At 33.3% G+C, this 18,047-nt stretch overlaps 1 protein-coding gene and 1 pseudogene across 2 annotated transcripts; one reads left to right on the forward strand and one right to left on the reverse strand.

The window, feature by feature from the left end:
* The first annotated feature begins 1,171 nt into the window (after positions 1-1,171).
* On the forward strand, positions 1,172-5,683 carry LOC142615109 (putative LRR receptor-like serine/threonine-protein kinase At3g47570). 2 transcript variants are annotated; one of them, XM_075787803.1, is made up of 3 exons: positions 1,172-3,916; positions 4,137-4,548; positions 5,367-5,683. In XM_075787803.1, exons 1-3 carry the CDS (start codon positions 1,222-1,224, stop codon positions 5,419-5,421), a joined length of 3,162 nt encoding a protein of 1,053 aa, XP_075643918.1. In that variant the 5' UTR covers positions 1,172-1,221; the 3' UTR covers positions 5,422-5,683. The 2 variants fall into 2 exon arrangements, with proteins under 2 accessions (XP_075643918.1, XP_075643920.1); XM_075787805.1 differs by having other exon boundaries at positions 4,308-4,548.
* A 6,136-nt stretch (positions 5,684-11,819) lies between these two features.
* LOC142616782 (LRR receptor-like serine/threonine-protein kinase EFR) lies at positions 11,820-15,867 on the reverse strand (annotated as a pseudogene).
* Between the last annotated feature and the right edge of the window lie 2,180 nt (positions 15,868-18,047).

An 18,047-nucleotide genomic window follows, 5' to 3' on the forward strand; every position in this document is an offset into this window, starting at 1 on the left:
AACACCAAAAAAAAAAAAGAAAAAAGAAAAAAGATGTGGGGGTTGGAAATTCAGATGATTAAGATTCTTCATGGTGACATCTCTCATGGTACACCAGTGTGTGATAGCGAGAAACCAAAGCCAGACTTATAGCATGAAAAAGAAGACCTGTCGTTGTTACACCAACTCCGCTACAGATTTACACGAAGAAATAACTTGATTAGATGACACACCTGAAAGGAAGAAGGTAGAGAACTTATGGCATGACAAAGAAGACCTGCTGTTACACCAACTCTGGATTTTTAGAAAGTTATAAATCGTGCAGGGGACAATTTGACCAAACTGGGTATACTGGAACAGTTTGCCGCAGAAATGAGAAAACGTTTCACTACCAAAAAGAAAAAAGAACTGGCTTTAAATTTACACCTTTGCTTTCGTACTAACTTGGCTTTATTCTGAAAAATGCAAAAACAGAACATAGTAATAAGTAATAACCATTGTAATAAACAAGACCGACTCGACACAAATTGAAATTCAAGGTGATAACTTTTAAGTGAAACGTTTTTCATATATAAACTTCAATGAGATGATAGTTATTTAATTTTAACTTTCTATCTTATAAATTCATATAAAATTTAGAAACCAAAACAATATTTTAATCAAAAAAATTATAATAAGAAGTTAATTACTTATTATTTAATTGTTATTTGCCAAAATAAATGTCTTATTTTAAATTTTAAAGGAATTAAAAAAATATTACCATCATAACACTTGTGAAAATTTTTTATTTCTAGTACTCCTATAAAAATATTTTTTAAAAAACAAATAGACTTTTATTAACTCGCCAATCATGACACTCTAAGAACATAAATTTCTTCACAATTTTTTTCTCGCACCTATTGAAATGATACGTTGACCTTAAATATCAAAACCCGCGTCACTAACTCTACAACTTGTTGTCAATCCCATCATGGGACTTTTACAAAAGCTAGGGCAGAGTTTTCTAATTCCGTCTACAATTTGAGACTTTGAGGTTCAAGATGCCTCTTACGTTAATATCAATCTTATTCTTGCAATTTTGGATTACTGGGTCTGAACATCACTCAAGTTCTTGCACTAATTTCATCCTTTCCCGTGCTATATATTTGCTTCTTCTTTAGCTGTTATACAGCCAAATTAGCCCTCTCAAGACAACATAAAGTTGTAACATTCCAAAAAATATACCCAACCTTACCACATTACATGGGGATTTCTTCAAGCCTGAGTTCAGCTCCACCATCCTCATCTTTTTGCATGCATGCTGTTTTTCTTCTCGGATGGTTTGGCTTGTTACTCACCTCGGTGGTCAGCGGGAATAATGAGACGGACCGGTTGGCATTGCTTGAGTTCAAAGCCAAGATAATCCATGATCCTCTCAGGTTTATGAGTTCTTGGAATAATAGCATCCACTTTTGTCAATGGCAAGGGGTTACATGTGGCCGCCGACACCAAAGGGTCACCGTATTGAACTTGCAATCTCTAGAACTGGTAGGCTCTATATCTCCATATGTTGGGAATTTAAGTTTTTTGAGGAATCTAAGCTTACAAAACAACAAACTTCATAATGAAATCCCTCCAGAAATTGGTCATTTGACTAGATTGCTAGCCTTAGAGCTGTACAATAACACAATACAGGGGGAAATTCCAAGCAATTTATCTGGTTGCAACAACCTTGTCGCCCTTCGTGTTGGTTATAACCAATTGGTAGGAGAAATTCCTACTACGCTTACCTCCTTGACAAAGCTCCAATTCTTTTCTATTCATATGAATAATCTTACAGGAACTGTCTCACCTTTTTTCGGGAACTTATCATTTTTACAAGGATTTTCTGCAACTTATAACAATTTGGGTGGGAGTATCCCTAATTCTTTTGGTCAATTGATGAAACTTTCATTTTTTAGTGTGCAGAATAATAGGTTTTCTGGAACCATTCCTCGCTTAATGTACAATCTCTCTTCTTTATTGACTTTTTCTGTATCTGGAAATCAAATCCAGGGGTCTCTTCCATTCGACATTGGTATCACTCTACCAAATATCGAAGTATTTATCTTTGCTGACAACCAATTTACTGGATCTATCCCTGTTTCAATATCTAATGCCACAAATCTAGATACATTTGAAATGGGAATTAATAAACTAAGTGGAAAAGTTCCTTCTTTGAAGAAGCTAAATAGATTGACATTTTTAAGCCTTTTCCTCAACCATCTTGGAAGTGGGGAAACAGATGACTTGAGTTTTCTCTGTTCTTTGACAAATACTACTTATCTCACCCTTTTGGATATAAATGGCAACAACTTTGGGGGGAAGTTGCCTAAATGCATTGGCAACTTCTCAACTACTCTTTCTGCTTTTTATCTAGATAATAATAAAATATCAAAAAACATTCCTGCTGAGATAGGAAATCTAATCAACTTGGAGGACTTGCGGACTTGGAACAATAAATTATCAGGTAATATTCCCTTTGAAATTGGAATTCTTCATAAGTTACAATATTTAGATTTATCCCAAAACAAATTTTCTGGAAACATTCCATCCTCCCTTGGAAATTTAACAGCTTTGACAATTTTGAATTTAGGAAATAATAACCTTCAAGGCAGCATCCCTTTAAGCCTAGGTCAGTGCCAAAATTTGCTAAGATTTTATCTTAATAATAACAATCTTAGTGGTACCATAGCCTCGGAAGTTATTGCTCTCTCAGTCTCCCTCATTATTCTAGACTTGAAAGCCAACCAATTGACAGGTGTCCTTCCCATAGAAGTAGGAAATTTAAAAAATTTAGAACAATTAGACATTTCTGAAAACATGATGTTTGGTACAATCCCAACAACTCTTGGAAGTTGTTTAACGCTAGAATTTCTAGCCATGAGAAGAAACTTCTTCCAAGGAGTCATTCCTTCATCTTTGGAATCATTGAGAGGTATTAAAGTTCTAGATGTATCGAACAATAATTTGTCTGGTAATATTCCAAAATTTTTGGAGTTTTGGGATTTGCAAATATTGAATCTCTCTTACAACCAGTTTGAGGGTGAGGTACCAACAAAGGGAGTTTTCAAAAACATGAGTGCAACTTTGCTTAAGGCAAATGATAAACTCTGTGGAGGCATACCTGAGTTTCAACTTCCTAAATGCAAATACTTAAATTCCAAGAAGAGGAAGATGACCCTTACCTTGAAGATAATAATCTCAACAGCTTCTGGGCTTTTTGGAGTAACTTTGATTTTGTTGCTTCTATTTCTTTATTCTTCACTAAAGAAAAGGAATGGAAGTACCTCAAGTGATTCAAATTTGAATGTATCTTACCAAAGTCTCCTAAATGCAACCAATGGATTCTCTTCTACTAATTTAATTGGTGTGGGTAGTTTTGGGTCCGTTTATAAAGGAATTCTTGATCAAGGTAGACATACGGTTGCCATCAAGGTGCTTAACCTTTTGCGTCATGGAGCTTCCAAAAGTTTCGTGGCCGAGTGTGAAATTCTAAGAAACATCAGACATCGAAATCTTGTAAAGGTACTCACAATATGTTCCGGTATTGATTATCAAGGTCGTGATTTTAAAGCTTTGGTATATGAGTTCTTAGGAAATGGCAACCTAGATGAGTGGTTACATACAACTCCAAGAACAAATGAGGCTGTTGAGGAACCAAGGAAGTTGAGTTTTTTCCAAAGACTGAATATCGCCATTGATGTTGCTAGTGCATTGGATTATCTTCATCATCATTGTCAGACGCCAATTGTTCATTGTGACCTCAAGCCAAGCAATATTCTTCTCGATGATGAAATGGTTGCACATGTAGGCGACTTTGGCTTGGCAAAATTCCTTCATGATGCTACCCAAGATTGTTCTACTAATCAATCAAGTTCCATTGGGGTTAGAGGAACAATTGGTTATACTCCTCCAGGTATATATTTAACATTTCTTAAGTTTTTTTTCCCTTCCCTGCCACGGTTCTTTACTATAGTTTCAAGCATGAAAAGAAAGATTTAGAAAGGATGTATTATATCTAGAAAATAGAATATGGTATATTCTTTAAAGTTGTTAGATTTTTTTCTTTCCCCACTTTTAATTGTATGAAAACATGCCTATATTATAATTTTATTTTATTTTTTTTGCAATTGCAGAGTATGGTATGGGAAATGAAGTTTCAATATATGGTGATGTCTATAGTTATGGCATGTTATTGTTAGAGACGTTCACAGGAAAAAGGCCAACTGATAGTATTTACCAAGATATCTTAAGCCTTCATGACTTTGTTAAAGCAGCTTTGCCTGAACATATCATTGACATTGTAGATCCTTTTCTTCTTTGGGAAAGACAAGAGGAAGAGCCAAGGAATGACACCCAAAATGAGGATCCAAATGGAAGTTTCAACATTCAAGAATGCTTGATTTCGGTACTTGAAATTGGAGTTGCTTGTTCCACACAATATCCAAGAGAAAGAATGAATATCAATGTTGTTGTAGTTCAGCTGCATAAAATTCGAGAAAACATTCTTAAAACTAGCGTACACAATGCAACGACTTCAAGCTACAGGTAAATTTTGTTTTCTCATTGGGATATAGAATTTGGTAATGTATCCACCCAGACCACATGATCTAACTTAATGAGGCAAATCCAAATATTGTTTATGGGAAGATGGGGATAAGGAATCATATAGTGATTAGAAGGCCACATTCTTTCATATTAGCGCTTTTTTTTTTTCGTAGCAAAACTGAGAAGAATGAAGCCACTTACAAATTGATATGGTCATTCAGCTATACATGCTACATAGGATTAGGAATGAGCCCAATTAATACCTAAATGTGTCTTTTGTCCTAAATAAATAGCTTGTTTAAAAGAAATTTCAAGAACAAAAAATCCAAAGCGGCCTAAAATGCTTTGTCATTTGGGTGATATCCACTATTGGAACGATTGAGATCACAAAATTAACTAATTTGTTGGACAATCATTTTTTTCTCAAAAGAAAAAGAAAATAAATTAATTTTTTGCTTTTTTATTTATTTATAGAACTTATGGCACCCACTCTACAATGATTTGACAGTAAAATTTTTCAGTTAAACTAACTAAAATTCACATCTTGCTTGTTTATAATTCTAAATCTTTTTTTTAATGTGTTAATTCTAAATCTCCTAAATAAATGGATTGCCAATTCCATAAATATAAAATGAGTTGAGATTTGATAATTGCACAAATTTGTTTAATTGTACTATGAATTTTCTTAAGGTAAAATAAAAGTTGATACTTAATTTACAAATTAAGTTGTTTCAACTGCTTGGAAAGACCGCACTCACCACATCATCATTATTTGAAATCCAAAGCTTAGTATTGTATTGGAATTTATCTTTTTACAGCGGAGATGCACAGGTGCACATGGCTGATGACTTATCATGGAGATTGCCATCATAGTTTGCCAAGTTCATGATTTGTGACATTGGATTTGGAGCAAATAATTTGTAGCACCCTAGTTTTTTAATTCAGCACTTTTTTCTTCTTCTATCAAGTTAGTATCCCCCAGTAATATATTGTAAGTCATTCTCAGTCTCCACAACTGACTGGGTCAGTTGGTGATTTTTTTTTTTTTTTTTGAGAATCAACGGGTCTGTTGGTGATGAATGTTATAAATTATGATGTTATAGTTTATAAATTATATAATAAAGTTTCTCCCTGTTTGCCATAATTTACATGCTCCGAGTTTGAATAAAATTAATAACAAAACTCTGCAAAATAAAATTGATAACAGGCTGCCAGGACAGCTTTTGAAGCATTGCATATAACCTAGTGTAGATTAAAAAGTTGTACAGGCAAAATCAACAACTCAAGAAAATTTTGAGAGACTAAATTGTATTTTAACAAAAATATGCGAGACAATTCTTGTGGGATGATCTCAACTTTTGGTTGATGCTTGGGAGACGGTATATAATGTAACCGATGTACATATAATACCCCTTTTATATGAGGATGAGTTTGACGCTTATGAGGTCCACTCTCACATGAAAGGGACAATATATATACCCATTACACAATATTCTTTTTCAATGCTTGGTGTGTTATGTTCCTTAGACAATTTTTATTTAATATGATTTTCTCTTTCCACAAAATAGAAAATTGCCTCCTTTAATTTTTTATTTTAATTAATTTATCCTCCTTCAGTTTTCTTTTTTTTTATACCTCTCTCTCACTAATTAATGGATCAAATAAGCCCATGGGCCCCATCTGCAAACCTACTCATAACTGACCCGGCCCAGTATTCCAATTAGAATTTCAAAAAAAAAAAAAACCCAAGCCTAGAACCAACTGCGAATCCGAATGGGTGAAGAAGAACCAAGGTGAATGCGAAACCCACCAAAAAGTATAAATGCCAGTATTAGTCTAAAATGAACCCGAAAAGATATTGGGTTGTACGAGCATGGAGCATGGAGCATGCATATGTGTTTCTGGTAGCACAATAAAAAATTGAAAATTTTTTTATTAAAAAAAAACTGGTTTTTTTTTTTTTTTTTTGAGATAGTTTCAACCTATGACGTCCGCTCTTGATAATAACTATTTATCATCAACTAAAACAACAATTAGTTTTTAGTATAAACGGGAATTAAACCTTAAATCTCTTATTTAACTATTATAAATTTTACCAGTTGAACTAACTGAAACTCACAAAAATATTTTTTGTTATTTAAGTTAAAATATTGGTCAATGTACTTAGACTAATATTTAGGCTTATAAAATATGTGGATTTTCAATTTGGTGTGGATAAACATAAAAATCAATAAATTTATACTTAAATAAATTTGAATAGTAGTAATCCTAAAACAGTACACCAATATCAAATTATTTTGTTCTCTTGACCAAACCAAAATGACCTCTGGTACGAAATTAACCCCCTTGGAAGAGTATGATTTCATAGTACATAAGAAGGGATGTGTCATTTCAAATAATCTCTAGGGAAGGTCGATGTGATTTGGCAAATATTAAATGAATTTGGATTTCATAACTCCACAAATTGGCTTTCTTGCATTTTGAATTTCTTAAACGTGTAAAACAAAAATTCATTATTTTTTTTCACCATTTTTGGGGCTGCTTAGCAATGTTTTAATATTGTCGCAAAATGCATTATTGTTGAGTATACATGTGTATGTAAAGTCACACATTAAATAATAATAATAAGAATAAGAATATGTGATTAAAATAATATAGTTAGATAAAAACTCTTAAGTTTTAGCTTTTGGGTTAAGTGTCGTTCCTATATATTACTCTAATCTCTAAACAAAAGAGTGTCTCCAAGTAGGGCCAGCCTAGGCTTAGGCCAATTAGGCCATTGCCTAGGGCCCCCTTACTAGAGAAGGCCCCAAATTTGGGGCCAAAATTTTTTTTTTATTAATTTTTTATATATAAATATTTTTGGGAGATATCAAAACAGTTTAGTTTACATTTTTTATCACTATTAAGAAGTCTCAAAGAATTAAATAATACTAGAGATAGAGATAAGAAAATTTTAAATAAATATATCTTATAAATAGACGTGTTACTAATCATAAGTAATTCAAATAGGAAAATGTTAAAAATACTATAAATTTTACTACATAACTTTTATCTATTTAATTAATTTTATACAAGATAGAAATTATACTCTAGCCTAATCTAAGTGTATACGTGTGCGAAACTTTCTTTTAGTGACTTAAATCTCGGCTATTACCCCCCACACTTTATAAGAAGTTGTACTTGTGGAGTGATCACTGCATCAAGGGTGCGCGGTGGTCTCCATAACTTTTATAATTTGATATGATAATGAATATGATAGGTAGATTTCAACAAACTATATATTTAATGCATTTTATAATGAATAATTGTGATTGGTGATATATTTTTGTAATTCTCATGTTGTAAATTTTATAATATTTCTAGTATTTTTGTAATCCTCATGTTGATCACATTTCTTACAACACTAGTTTGTAATAAAAATTTTATAACTTTAGCATTTTTCTCCACAAAAAAAAATCATATTAAAGAGTAAAAAGAATGGATTTTAAAAAAATTAGTATATAAAATGCTAGTTAAATATTATTTAAGTGATAACATAAAGGCCCCATTTGAAAATTTCATATTAAGCCTCTGAAACGTTTGGGCCAGCCCTGTCTCCAAGATGTTCGCTTTCTAGTAAGTGGTTTTAGAGCTTAGGGTAGTGCACAGCAAGGTGGCAAGGTTAACAACGGCCCCTTTCATAGTTGAGGATAAGGTGTGTATACTTGGAGCGCACACAAGTGTGGTGTGAGATTTCAATGGACATATATGTGTGGGCTAGTCCCAAGGATGGGCGTTTAAGGTTGACACTTGGTTCTCATTGATGATGAGCTAGTGAAGGAAAAGCTCATACATAAGGAGGAAAAGCTAGTAGGACTTGTTTGTGGCTCATAGAAAGGCAATAGTTAAAATAACATAATTAAGCCTAAATTCATAGATTGGAGTTTTGAAGTTAGTGGTATCGTTATATGATATATTAATCTCTCAACAAAGGAGTCTGCTCAAGGTGTTCTCTCCCCAACATGCATCATCATATTAATTTTTAAAGAGCACAGGGATAAAGTGTTGTGACAGCAAATTTTTTCTATTAGTTTGTTGTGCAAAAGGACATCTAGAAGTAAGAAACCAAGAATTTACATAGTTCGGCGATAGCCTACATCTACAAGCAAGTGAATTTACTACATCAAAGTGAAATTACGAAATATTTACATATTCAAAAGGTACTCACAAATTATATATATATATATATATATATATATATATATATATATATTTATGTATGTATTATACCTTGATGAGAATTCTCTCAAGCCATAATGCCTTAAGTGTTAAACAAAAATTAGAGCCCAATCGAAAAACTTAAAAATCAAAATCAAAATACATATTACCCCAAGCTACCTCCAAATATACCAAGAATCAACTAATAATCTTGAAGATGGTGCCAAACTCAAATTAGCTCATCCAAACGAACAAAGTGTATGTTATCCCAAGTTACCTCCAAATGCTCTAATAGAAGCCAAATGCACCTGTATTCTCAAGCAGTGTTGGCCTTCATAATAAGTCATCGGTCATGTCCACCATGACCTATGAAGGGACGATAAATTTTTAATTAGAATAATAAGCTTCAAAATTCTTTTTAAGACAAAATTTGACTACAAAAATGGTTGTAACATAAGGCTACAACTTCCAATAAGAAAATTAATATGGCTGCATATTTTGAAAATCTAACTGTTGAATTACATATTATTTATATCTTAATACATATGTCAAATTAAATGCCAATCAAATGTTTTTTATCTATTAAATCCTTTAATTTATTTTTTATGCATAATTTTAGATTACAAAAACTTGAAATTTAAATATTTGATTAACAACATGGCTATTAATCGTTGATCGTCTGAAAAATTTGCAAACATGAAAGATATAATCTAATTGTAGATTTATCAAAATTTGCATCTAACAAAAAGATATCAAGTGAATTTGTTAGTTTTTTACTACAACCTAGTTTGCAGACAAATTTTATTCATTCTTTTTATGACTATGCATGGAGTGAGGGTTTTTTCTACAGTAACAAGAATTTAAATGACATTCTTTTAACTCATTACATACAACTTAGTAATTTTAGTATCAATATATTTTTAAATTTTTTTTTTTTTAACCTTTGAAGGCTAATCTGTGTCGTAATATATATGAAATCCCATCTCATTCAATTATTATGGAACCGGCAATCCATTTACTTGAAAGATATTTAGAATATAAAAAAGCAATGTTTTTATAAGGTTGAATTTAATCAACCATGTGTTGGCTTTATTTCATGCTAGATTTGCTTATAACTCAGCATGTAGAAACCCTATATTTAGGTGGAAATAATGTAAGGGTTGTGTGTGAGAGAATGTGAAGAAACTCAAGTTGTGTGCATTCAAGAGAAGTCTCGCGACTGGATCTCGCAACTGGCTTGCAACTGGCAAGTCGCCAAAGTGGCACACGTATGAAGCATGCAAGGAACTGAAGGGTCATGACAGCTGGAGTACTACTGGACAAAATGTACAGTCTGGCCAGGCCATTAGCTCGAGACTCAAACTTGCGACTCGTTCCAGTTATGAGGTCAAGTCACCAAAATGCCATGTTTTGCTAAAAACTAACTTTTCATATTCTATCTCATACCCTACTATAAATACCCTTATACCCATGAAATGTAAGGTGCTAAAAAAAGAGTCTATTGAGAGAAAAACCCTAAGAGAGGTTTCTACAACACACCCACCCTATTAGAGAGAGCTACTCATTCGTAGAGAGAAATATTTTGTAGTCTCTTCTCATTCCTTCTCCCGTTATTATACCCATTGAGAGGAAATTTGTACCCAAACACTACCTACACCCATTTAGAGTGTTAAGCTTTTTTGGAGCTTGGGAAGCATTGGAAGATGCTAAAGATGGCGGATGCAATATAGAGCTTATTGCAGGATCTAGAAAGCTAGAGAAGACATGGTTAGGCTTAACCAATTGGTAGCAGGAGCTTGGAGGGCTCAAGTACATTGGGTAGACTAGGCTTGAAGGGTCTTTTGTTATTCATGTACTCCAACTTCATTCTCTAGTGGATCATTTCACTGCTTGGAAGGCGGCGGAGAGGTTTTTCTTCGGTTTCTTCTTCAATAACACGTGTCGGTGTTATCCTTGTGTATGCATCTCTCTTCCCTTATTCTTTAACCATTATTTACTGCTATGTTTGTGATTTATTTTGTGTTAGAACTTTCAATTTCTACAACAAATTATTTGACTTAGTAGTCTTTACATGTCTGTGTCAAAAATTCAATACATCTGGCAATAATTTAAGCTTGTGTCAATAATGGAGACCTCTGTCTACAGTAATAGAATACAAGCCAATTCCTTGTGATTTACGATCAATTCAGTAGTGAAAATCAACCAAATGAAAATGAATTTTTGGTCCATTTTGGATTATATGTGTGTGTGTGTGTGTGTGTCTGTGTGTGTGTGTGTGTGTGTTTAGCAAAATGATTGGACTCAATTCCAATCCTATGTATAGCAGAATGAGCTTCTCAAATTTCAAATAGCTCCAATCTTCTCAATTTTGATAGATTAAAAAAAATATTAACACCAACTTGGGTAGACTAGGCTTGGAGGGTCTTTTGTTATTCATGTACTCCAACTTCATTCTCTAGTGGATCATTTCACCGCTTGGAGGGCGGCGGAGAGGTTTTTCTTCGGTTTCTTCTTCAATAACACGTGTCGGTGTTATCCTTGTGTATGCATCTCTCTTCCCTTATTCTTTAACCATTATTTACTGCTGTGTTTGTGATTTATTTTGTGTTAGAACTTTCAATTTCTACAATAGATTATTTGACTTAGTAGTCTTTACATGTCTGTGTCAAAAATTCAATACATCTGGCAATAATTTAAGCTTGTGTCAATAATGGAGACCTCTATCTACAGTAATAGAATACAAGCCAATTCCTTGTGATTTACGATCAATTCAGTAGTGGAAATCAACCAAATGAAAATGAATTTTTGGTCCATTTTGGATTGTGTGTGTGTGTGTGTGTGTGTGTGTGTATTTAGCAAAATGATTGGACTCAATTCCAATCCTATGTATAGCAGAACGAGCTTCTCAAATTTCAAGTAGCTCCAATCTTCTCAATTTGATAGATTAAAAAAAATATTAACACGAAGGCCTGTGGCTTTCTAATCACAAGATGATTCCCTCTTCCCTATCAAATTTGGACTGACCTTTACCGAATTATATCTACCAAAGATTAAAAATTTAAAAAGGAAAATTACTTGTCGCTGAACTCTTTGTCTGTGTGTACAATTCTAAGAAGGCTTTGCCGAATTGAATGCAACTTGACTACAACAACACTGATGTTCATTCTTTTTCTTGGACATTCTTTGGAACAAGCAAGTCCAATTCCAAGTATCAAAGTCAAGCATTCTTGAATTTTGAGACTCCCATTTTGATTCTCATTGCAAGTGTCATTCATCCTTCTTTTACCCTCATCTTTTTGGGAGAAGAGTAGGATCTATAATGTCAATTATTCTTTCTGGGAGATTTGCTTTGACAAAGTCACAAAGATTTAAGCTATCGTGGAAAATGTCATCAATGGGTCATTTTCTAGTGAACATCTCGCATAATAATATACCGTAACTATAAACATCACCATATATTGATACCTCGTTTCCCATACCATATTCTACAAGTGCACATAACATATATTGCAGTAGGCATAATTTCATAGCATGAAAAGAGGTCAAAATGGGCTTTTACCCCTTTCTCACAATCTTTTCAGCAAAATGCCCTATGTCTGAAACTACTTAGGAAAATGCCACTGTTTTGAACCTCGATTTTCTAAAAATCAAGTTCCAAATGTAAAATTTGATTTTTGGAACATTGAGTTATAGCAAATGTGGACTTTAGAAATTTTTTTTTTTGGACCTCGAGTTCCATGAAATCTTGTTCCATGTAAAGTACTCGAGTTCATGGAACTCGAATTCCACTTGAATTTTTTCAAGGAACTCAAGTTCTAGAATTTTTTTTTTTTAATTCTTAGTTCGCTATAACTCGATTGTCCAAACATGGGTATTTCCTTAAATAGTTTCAAATATAGGGCATTTTGCTAAAAAGTTTTGGCGAAAGGGCAAATGCCCATTTTCTCCGATTAAAAGAAGGGAAAGAATGTGTGTGTGTGTGTGTGTGTGTGTGTGTGTGTGTGTGTGTGTGTGTGTGTAGACATACACACACATAAAAGGAGTTTCGAAGGATGTTTTTCAATGGCATAAAATAAAAATCAAGAAAAAAAAATCTAGAAAATTTGTTATAATGCTTTATATCTTTTATGGTAGAAAATATAGGAAAAAGAAAAGCAATTTAATTTTAGAAATGTAAATTATATTTACCTGGAGGAGTATAACCGATAGTTCCTTTAACCCCAATGGAGCTTGATTGATTAGTAGAAAAACTGTGGACGATATCATGAAGGAATCTTGCCAAGCTGAAGTCACTTACATGTCCAATCATTTCCTCATCAAGAAGAACATTGCTAGGCTTGAGGTCACAATGAACAATTGGTGTGTCACAATGACTATGAAGATAATCCAATGCACTAGCAACATCAAGGCGATATTCAATCTTTGAAGAAGACTTAGCTTCCTTTGTTTCACAAGAGCCTCATTTTCTCTTGGAGTTGGTTGTAACCACTCATCTAGATTGCCATTTTCTAAGAACTAACATGCCAATGCCTTAAAATTGTGACCTTGATAGTCAATACTTGAGCATGCTATGAGCACCTTTACAAGATTTTGGTGTCTAATGTTTCTTAGAGCCTCACACTCAGCGTTGAAAATTTTGGAAGCCCCATTACACCCTAAGTTCATTACCTTGATAACAACAATATGCTTATACTGATCAAGAATACCTTTATACACTGACCCAAAACTACCCACACTAATTAAATTAGCAGAAGAGAATCCATCAGTAGCATTTAAGAGACTTTGGTAAGATACATTCACAAGCAAATTTATTGAATCACTTGAGGTATTTTCTTTCCTTTTTTTCTCCTAAAGAACAAAGAAATTTAAATGATAAGACCAAATTTGCTCCAATAAGCCCGAATCTAGAGATTATTATTAACTTCAATGTAAGAGTCAACTTTCTGTTTTCGGATTTTTTTTTTTTTTTTTTTGCATTTAGGAAGTTGAAACTTTGGTATGCCCTCACAAAGCTCATCATTTCCCTTAAGCAAAATTGCACTTGCATTCTTGAAAACTCCATTTGTTGGTACCTCGCCATCAAAATGGTTGATCATAGATTTAATAATTGCAAGAAATCAAAGGTCTCCAATTTTTGGAATCTTTTCAAAAAAATTATTGTCAGAAAGGTCAAAATGTGTAAGGCATCTTAACGACTCCAAAGATGAAGGAATTTCATGGCTAGAAATTCTAGCTTTACACAACTTTTAAGAGTTGTAGGAATTTCACCAAACAACAAGTTTTCAAAAATATCCAAATGTTCTAAAATTTTCAAATTTCCTATTTCCACGGGAAGGGCACCAGTGAATTGATTGCTAGACAAGTCAAGGCTATTTGGTGAAAATGAAAGACCAATAACTTGTGAGGATATGATACTACCAAGATTGTTACGGGGAAGATGAAAAGTTATCAAATTTTGGCATTGACTTAGACTTGAAGGGATGCTTCCCGGAAGATTATTGTCTCCTAAATACAACTCCAACAAATTTGTTAAATTTCCAAGAGAGGATGGAATGTTCCCAATGAAATTGTTTTGAGATAAATCCAAGTATAATGGGGATGTTACTTGAAAATTTATTGCTCCACATTTCTATATCCTCTAGGTTGATTAGATTCCCTATCACACTAGGAATATTTCCAGATATTTTATTATTATTCAAATAGAAAAAGGTAAGACTAGTTGAGATGTTGCCAATACATTTAGGCAACTCCCTCCCAAAGTTGTTGGAATTTATCTCCAAATCTTTTAGGTTGGTAGCATTTGACAAAGAACAAAGAAAACTCAAGTCATTTGCTCCTCCATTTCCAAGCTGGTTTTCAACAATGGAAAACAACCTCACTCTATTTAGCTTCTCTAAAGAAGGAACTTTTCCAGTTAGTTTATTCCTGGCCAAATTTAGTATATGTGAATTCGAGGCACTAGATATTGAAATAGGGATAGATCCAATAAACTGGTTGTTGCCGATGGTAATGTTTCTAAATTTGGTAGAGTGATACCTATGTCCGATGGAAGATGTCCTTGGATTTGGTTAACTCCTACATCAATCTTTGTTATTGAAGAGATATTAAAGAATATGGGAGGAGTTATACCAGACAACCTATTTGAACCCACAGCAAAGATGTTAAGTTTGGTCAATTGGCCAAAAGAATTAGGGAAACTCCCACCCAAGTTATTATAAGCTACAGAAAAACCTTCTAGAGATGATAAGTTTCCACAAGAAGGTGGGATAATTCTTGTCAGAATTATGATTAAGTGATTAAACTCACCATTTCCTAACAACTTAAGCTTTTGGGACAGTGGGTAATTTAACACGGTATCAGAACAGGAGATCCTGAGTTCAATCATTATCTTCACTCTACCTCCTATTTAAAATGTTAAATTCCCACTTGTTGGGCTCCCACTTACTAAGAGGAAGTTTAGGCCCACAAATGAGGGGGAGTGTTAGAATTATAATTAAGTGATTAAACTCACCATTTTCTAACAGCTTAAACTTTTGGGACAGTTGATAATTTAACAATTCCTGTCAAACTATTTTTATGAATAGCAAAGATTTGGAGCTTTGACAAGGTGCCAAGCTTTGTGGGGATTTCTCCAACCAGATTATTAACAGCCGCATGAAACACTCTGAGGTTGGCACAACTGGATAAATTGCTAGGAATTGTTCAAGTTATTATGTTATTGTTCAATAGCAAAACTTGTAATCTATGCAAACGACCAATTTCTGGAAGGATTTCATTATAAAAACTATTGTTTTGAAGGTTTAGCTTCCACAAAAAACTTAAATTTCCAACATTTGAGGATATAGATTGGAGGTCCAACACAGTGACTCTCTGATGTCAGCGACCACAGGAAACACCTCGCCATTGACAAAAGTGTTTGCTATCGTTCCAAGAACTCATAACCCCAAGCGGGTTGTCAATTATCTTGGCTTTGAACTCAAGCAATGCCAACTGGTCTCTGTCACTATTCTTGCCAACCACAGAGGTGAGAAACAAGCCAAAGCACCAGAGGAGAATAAACGTGTTCATGAAAAAAGATGAGAATGGTGGAGCTGAACTCAAGCGTGAAAAAAGCCCCATGCAATGTGTTTGAAAATGCTTTTGTTTAACGAAAATGTTGAAATGGTTGTGTATGGTTGTTTTGCAGTTGAAGAAGAAACAAATTTATAACATGGGGAATTGAAGAAGACAATTACTAGCGCAAGAATAAGTGATGTTCGGTTCAGACCCACTCCAAAATGTTAAAAATAATTTGGAGGTAATATAATAATTTTACTAATATTCCTTTTCTTTTCTTTTCTTTTTAGAATACTGTAAAATATTCCATTTGTATTAGTCAGAGCTTGTAATAAACGGTGAGCGCTTTGATCATATTTATTGGTCGAACTCTGAATTTAAAGAGTAGAAAAATTAGATAAGCAACACTAGCGAGCCAGTGCCAGTCCCAGCAATTCTTTCCGTTGATTTCCAAAACTTAAATAAGCAACAATTGATGGTTAAAACTAACGATCGCATGCAAGTCACATGATCATGAAAATTTAAAGAATTCAATTTTTGATAATCATATGATCACTTGCAGGTGATCCTTAAAAAGCAAAAACAAAAACCGTCAATCAAAGCTTAAACATGACATTTTATTCCAAAGTTGCTTACTTAAAGAAACATCAATTCTAAACAAACCCCACAAATGTGTTGTATAATTGAACATCCCACCATTTATTTCAAGTGTCACCATCGGTTTAATGTGAAAATATAGTGAGCCACAATTTAATTAAACATCTTGTTGACGACATTAACACCAAAAAATAGAAATCTTCTAAAAATGTTTTTTCAAAAGTGAAAAAACATAATTGTGTATTTGGTATGTATGTATTTTTTTTTTTTTAAAAGTGATGACATGTAGTCTAATTAGTGGGACTTACAATTTTTAAAATATTTACAAAAGTGTCATTGAACAATATTATTTGAAAACTAAAAACTGGTAAGAGGGATTTTCTAAATTCAGTGTTTAAACACTCTAAAATGAGGAACATAACTCAAATACTCCTAAAAAACCACTCCTACCAAACATGTTATTTTTTTGGGCTCACGGTTTTTAGTATTTAAACACTAAATACTGTTGTTTGAATTACATTACCAAACAACACTTTACATCTTTGAATTGAGTATCTCTCTCTCTCTCTCATGGCTGAAATAAGCTGATAGGCCCCCAATCTGCAAACCTACACTAGCCAAGCCTAATTCGAACATGGACTTAAAACGCTCACTACACTCTTTTACAGGGAAGAATGTTTTTACGTCCCTTGGGATCATCCCATGCCATGCATCCACGACTCACCAAATTTGAAGCTCCTATGTAAGAACTTAATGGTATGCTTACCATCCTTAAAGATGGCAATATTCTGGCATTGGTGTGCAAAGTGAATGGAGATAAAGCAAAATTAGATCTCAAGTCCCTTGCATCAATTGCATAGTGGCCCATATGATCATGAAGATTGGCTATTTTCGTAGAATGGGCTTACTCAAGAATGAATAATTATGGAGAACCGAACTTCTTGGACCTCAAGTCTAATGAAGGCAACATCTAGGGTGTCATGGGAATTCCTGCACGGCCCTATCGTGTGAAGGAGGAAAAATAGTTTTTGAAGGCCATGGTTAATTACTACTAAGTTTCAGAAGATAGATTTGAAATTTACCACTACTTTGAAAGAGAAATGTAAATAAGAGATTATAAGAATAGTGGGTGATGGCTTTAATTGTTTTCTTCTTTTTTATTTTTCAGTACCAATTGTAAAAACACACAAACCTCTCCAAGAAAACAAGAAACACACAGAGAAAGCAGAGCTGAAAATCAAGATATTATTGACAAAGAATACAATACAAGAGTGAGCAGGGGCGGAGGCATGTAAAATATATATACAATTATTTTTATGTTTTCAAAATTTAGTCTACAAAAATAAGAGTTACCCCCCCCCCCCCCCCCCCAAATATTTGAATTAGTCCAATAATGCTCTTAAAAAAAATAATGGGTCTAAAAGTTATAAAGATATAATTTTATTTTTTGCAATTTTATTTTTTATTGTAAAATGTGCTTTTATATCTGTTAAATATTTGATAAAATTTGGTATCAAACATGTTTGAATCTATCTTTTTCAACCCATTATGTGACAATTAACAAGTCATTGACTCATTAAAAAAAATTGTCACTAAAACTACACATGAAATATGTCTTTAGTTGTCATATAATGAGTTAAAGTAAG

Source organism: Castanea sativa, chromosome 11 (assembly GCF_040712315.1).
Source record: "Castanea sativa cultivar Marrone di Chiusa Pesio chromosome 11, ASM4071231v1".
NCBI lineage: Eukaryota > Viridiplantae > Streptophyta > Magnoliopsida > Fagales > Fagaceae > Castanea > Castanea sativa.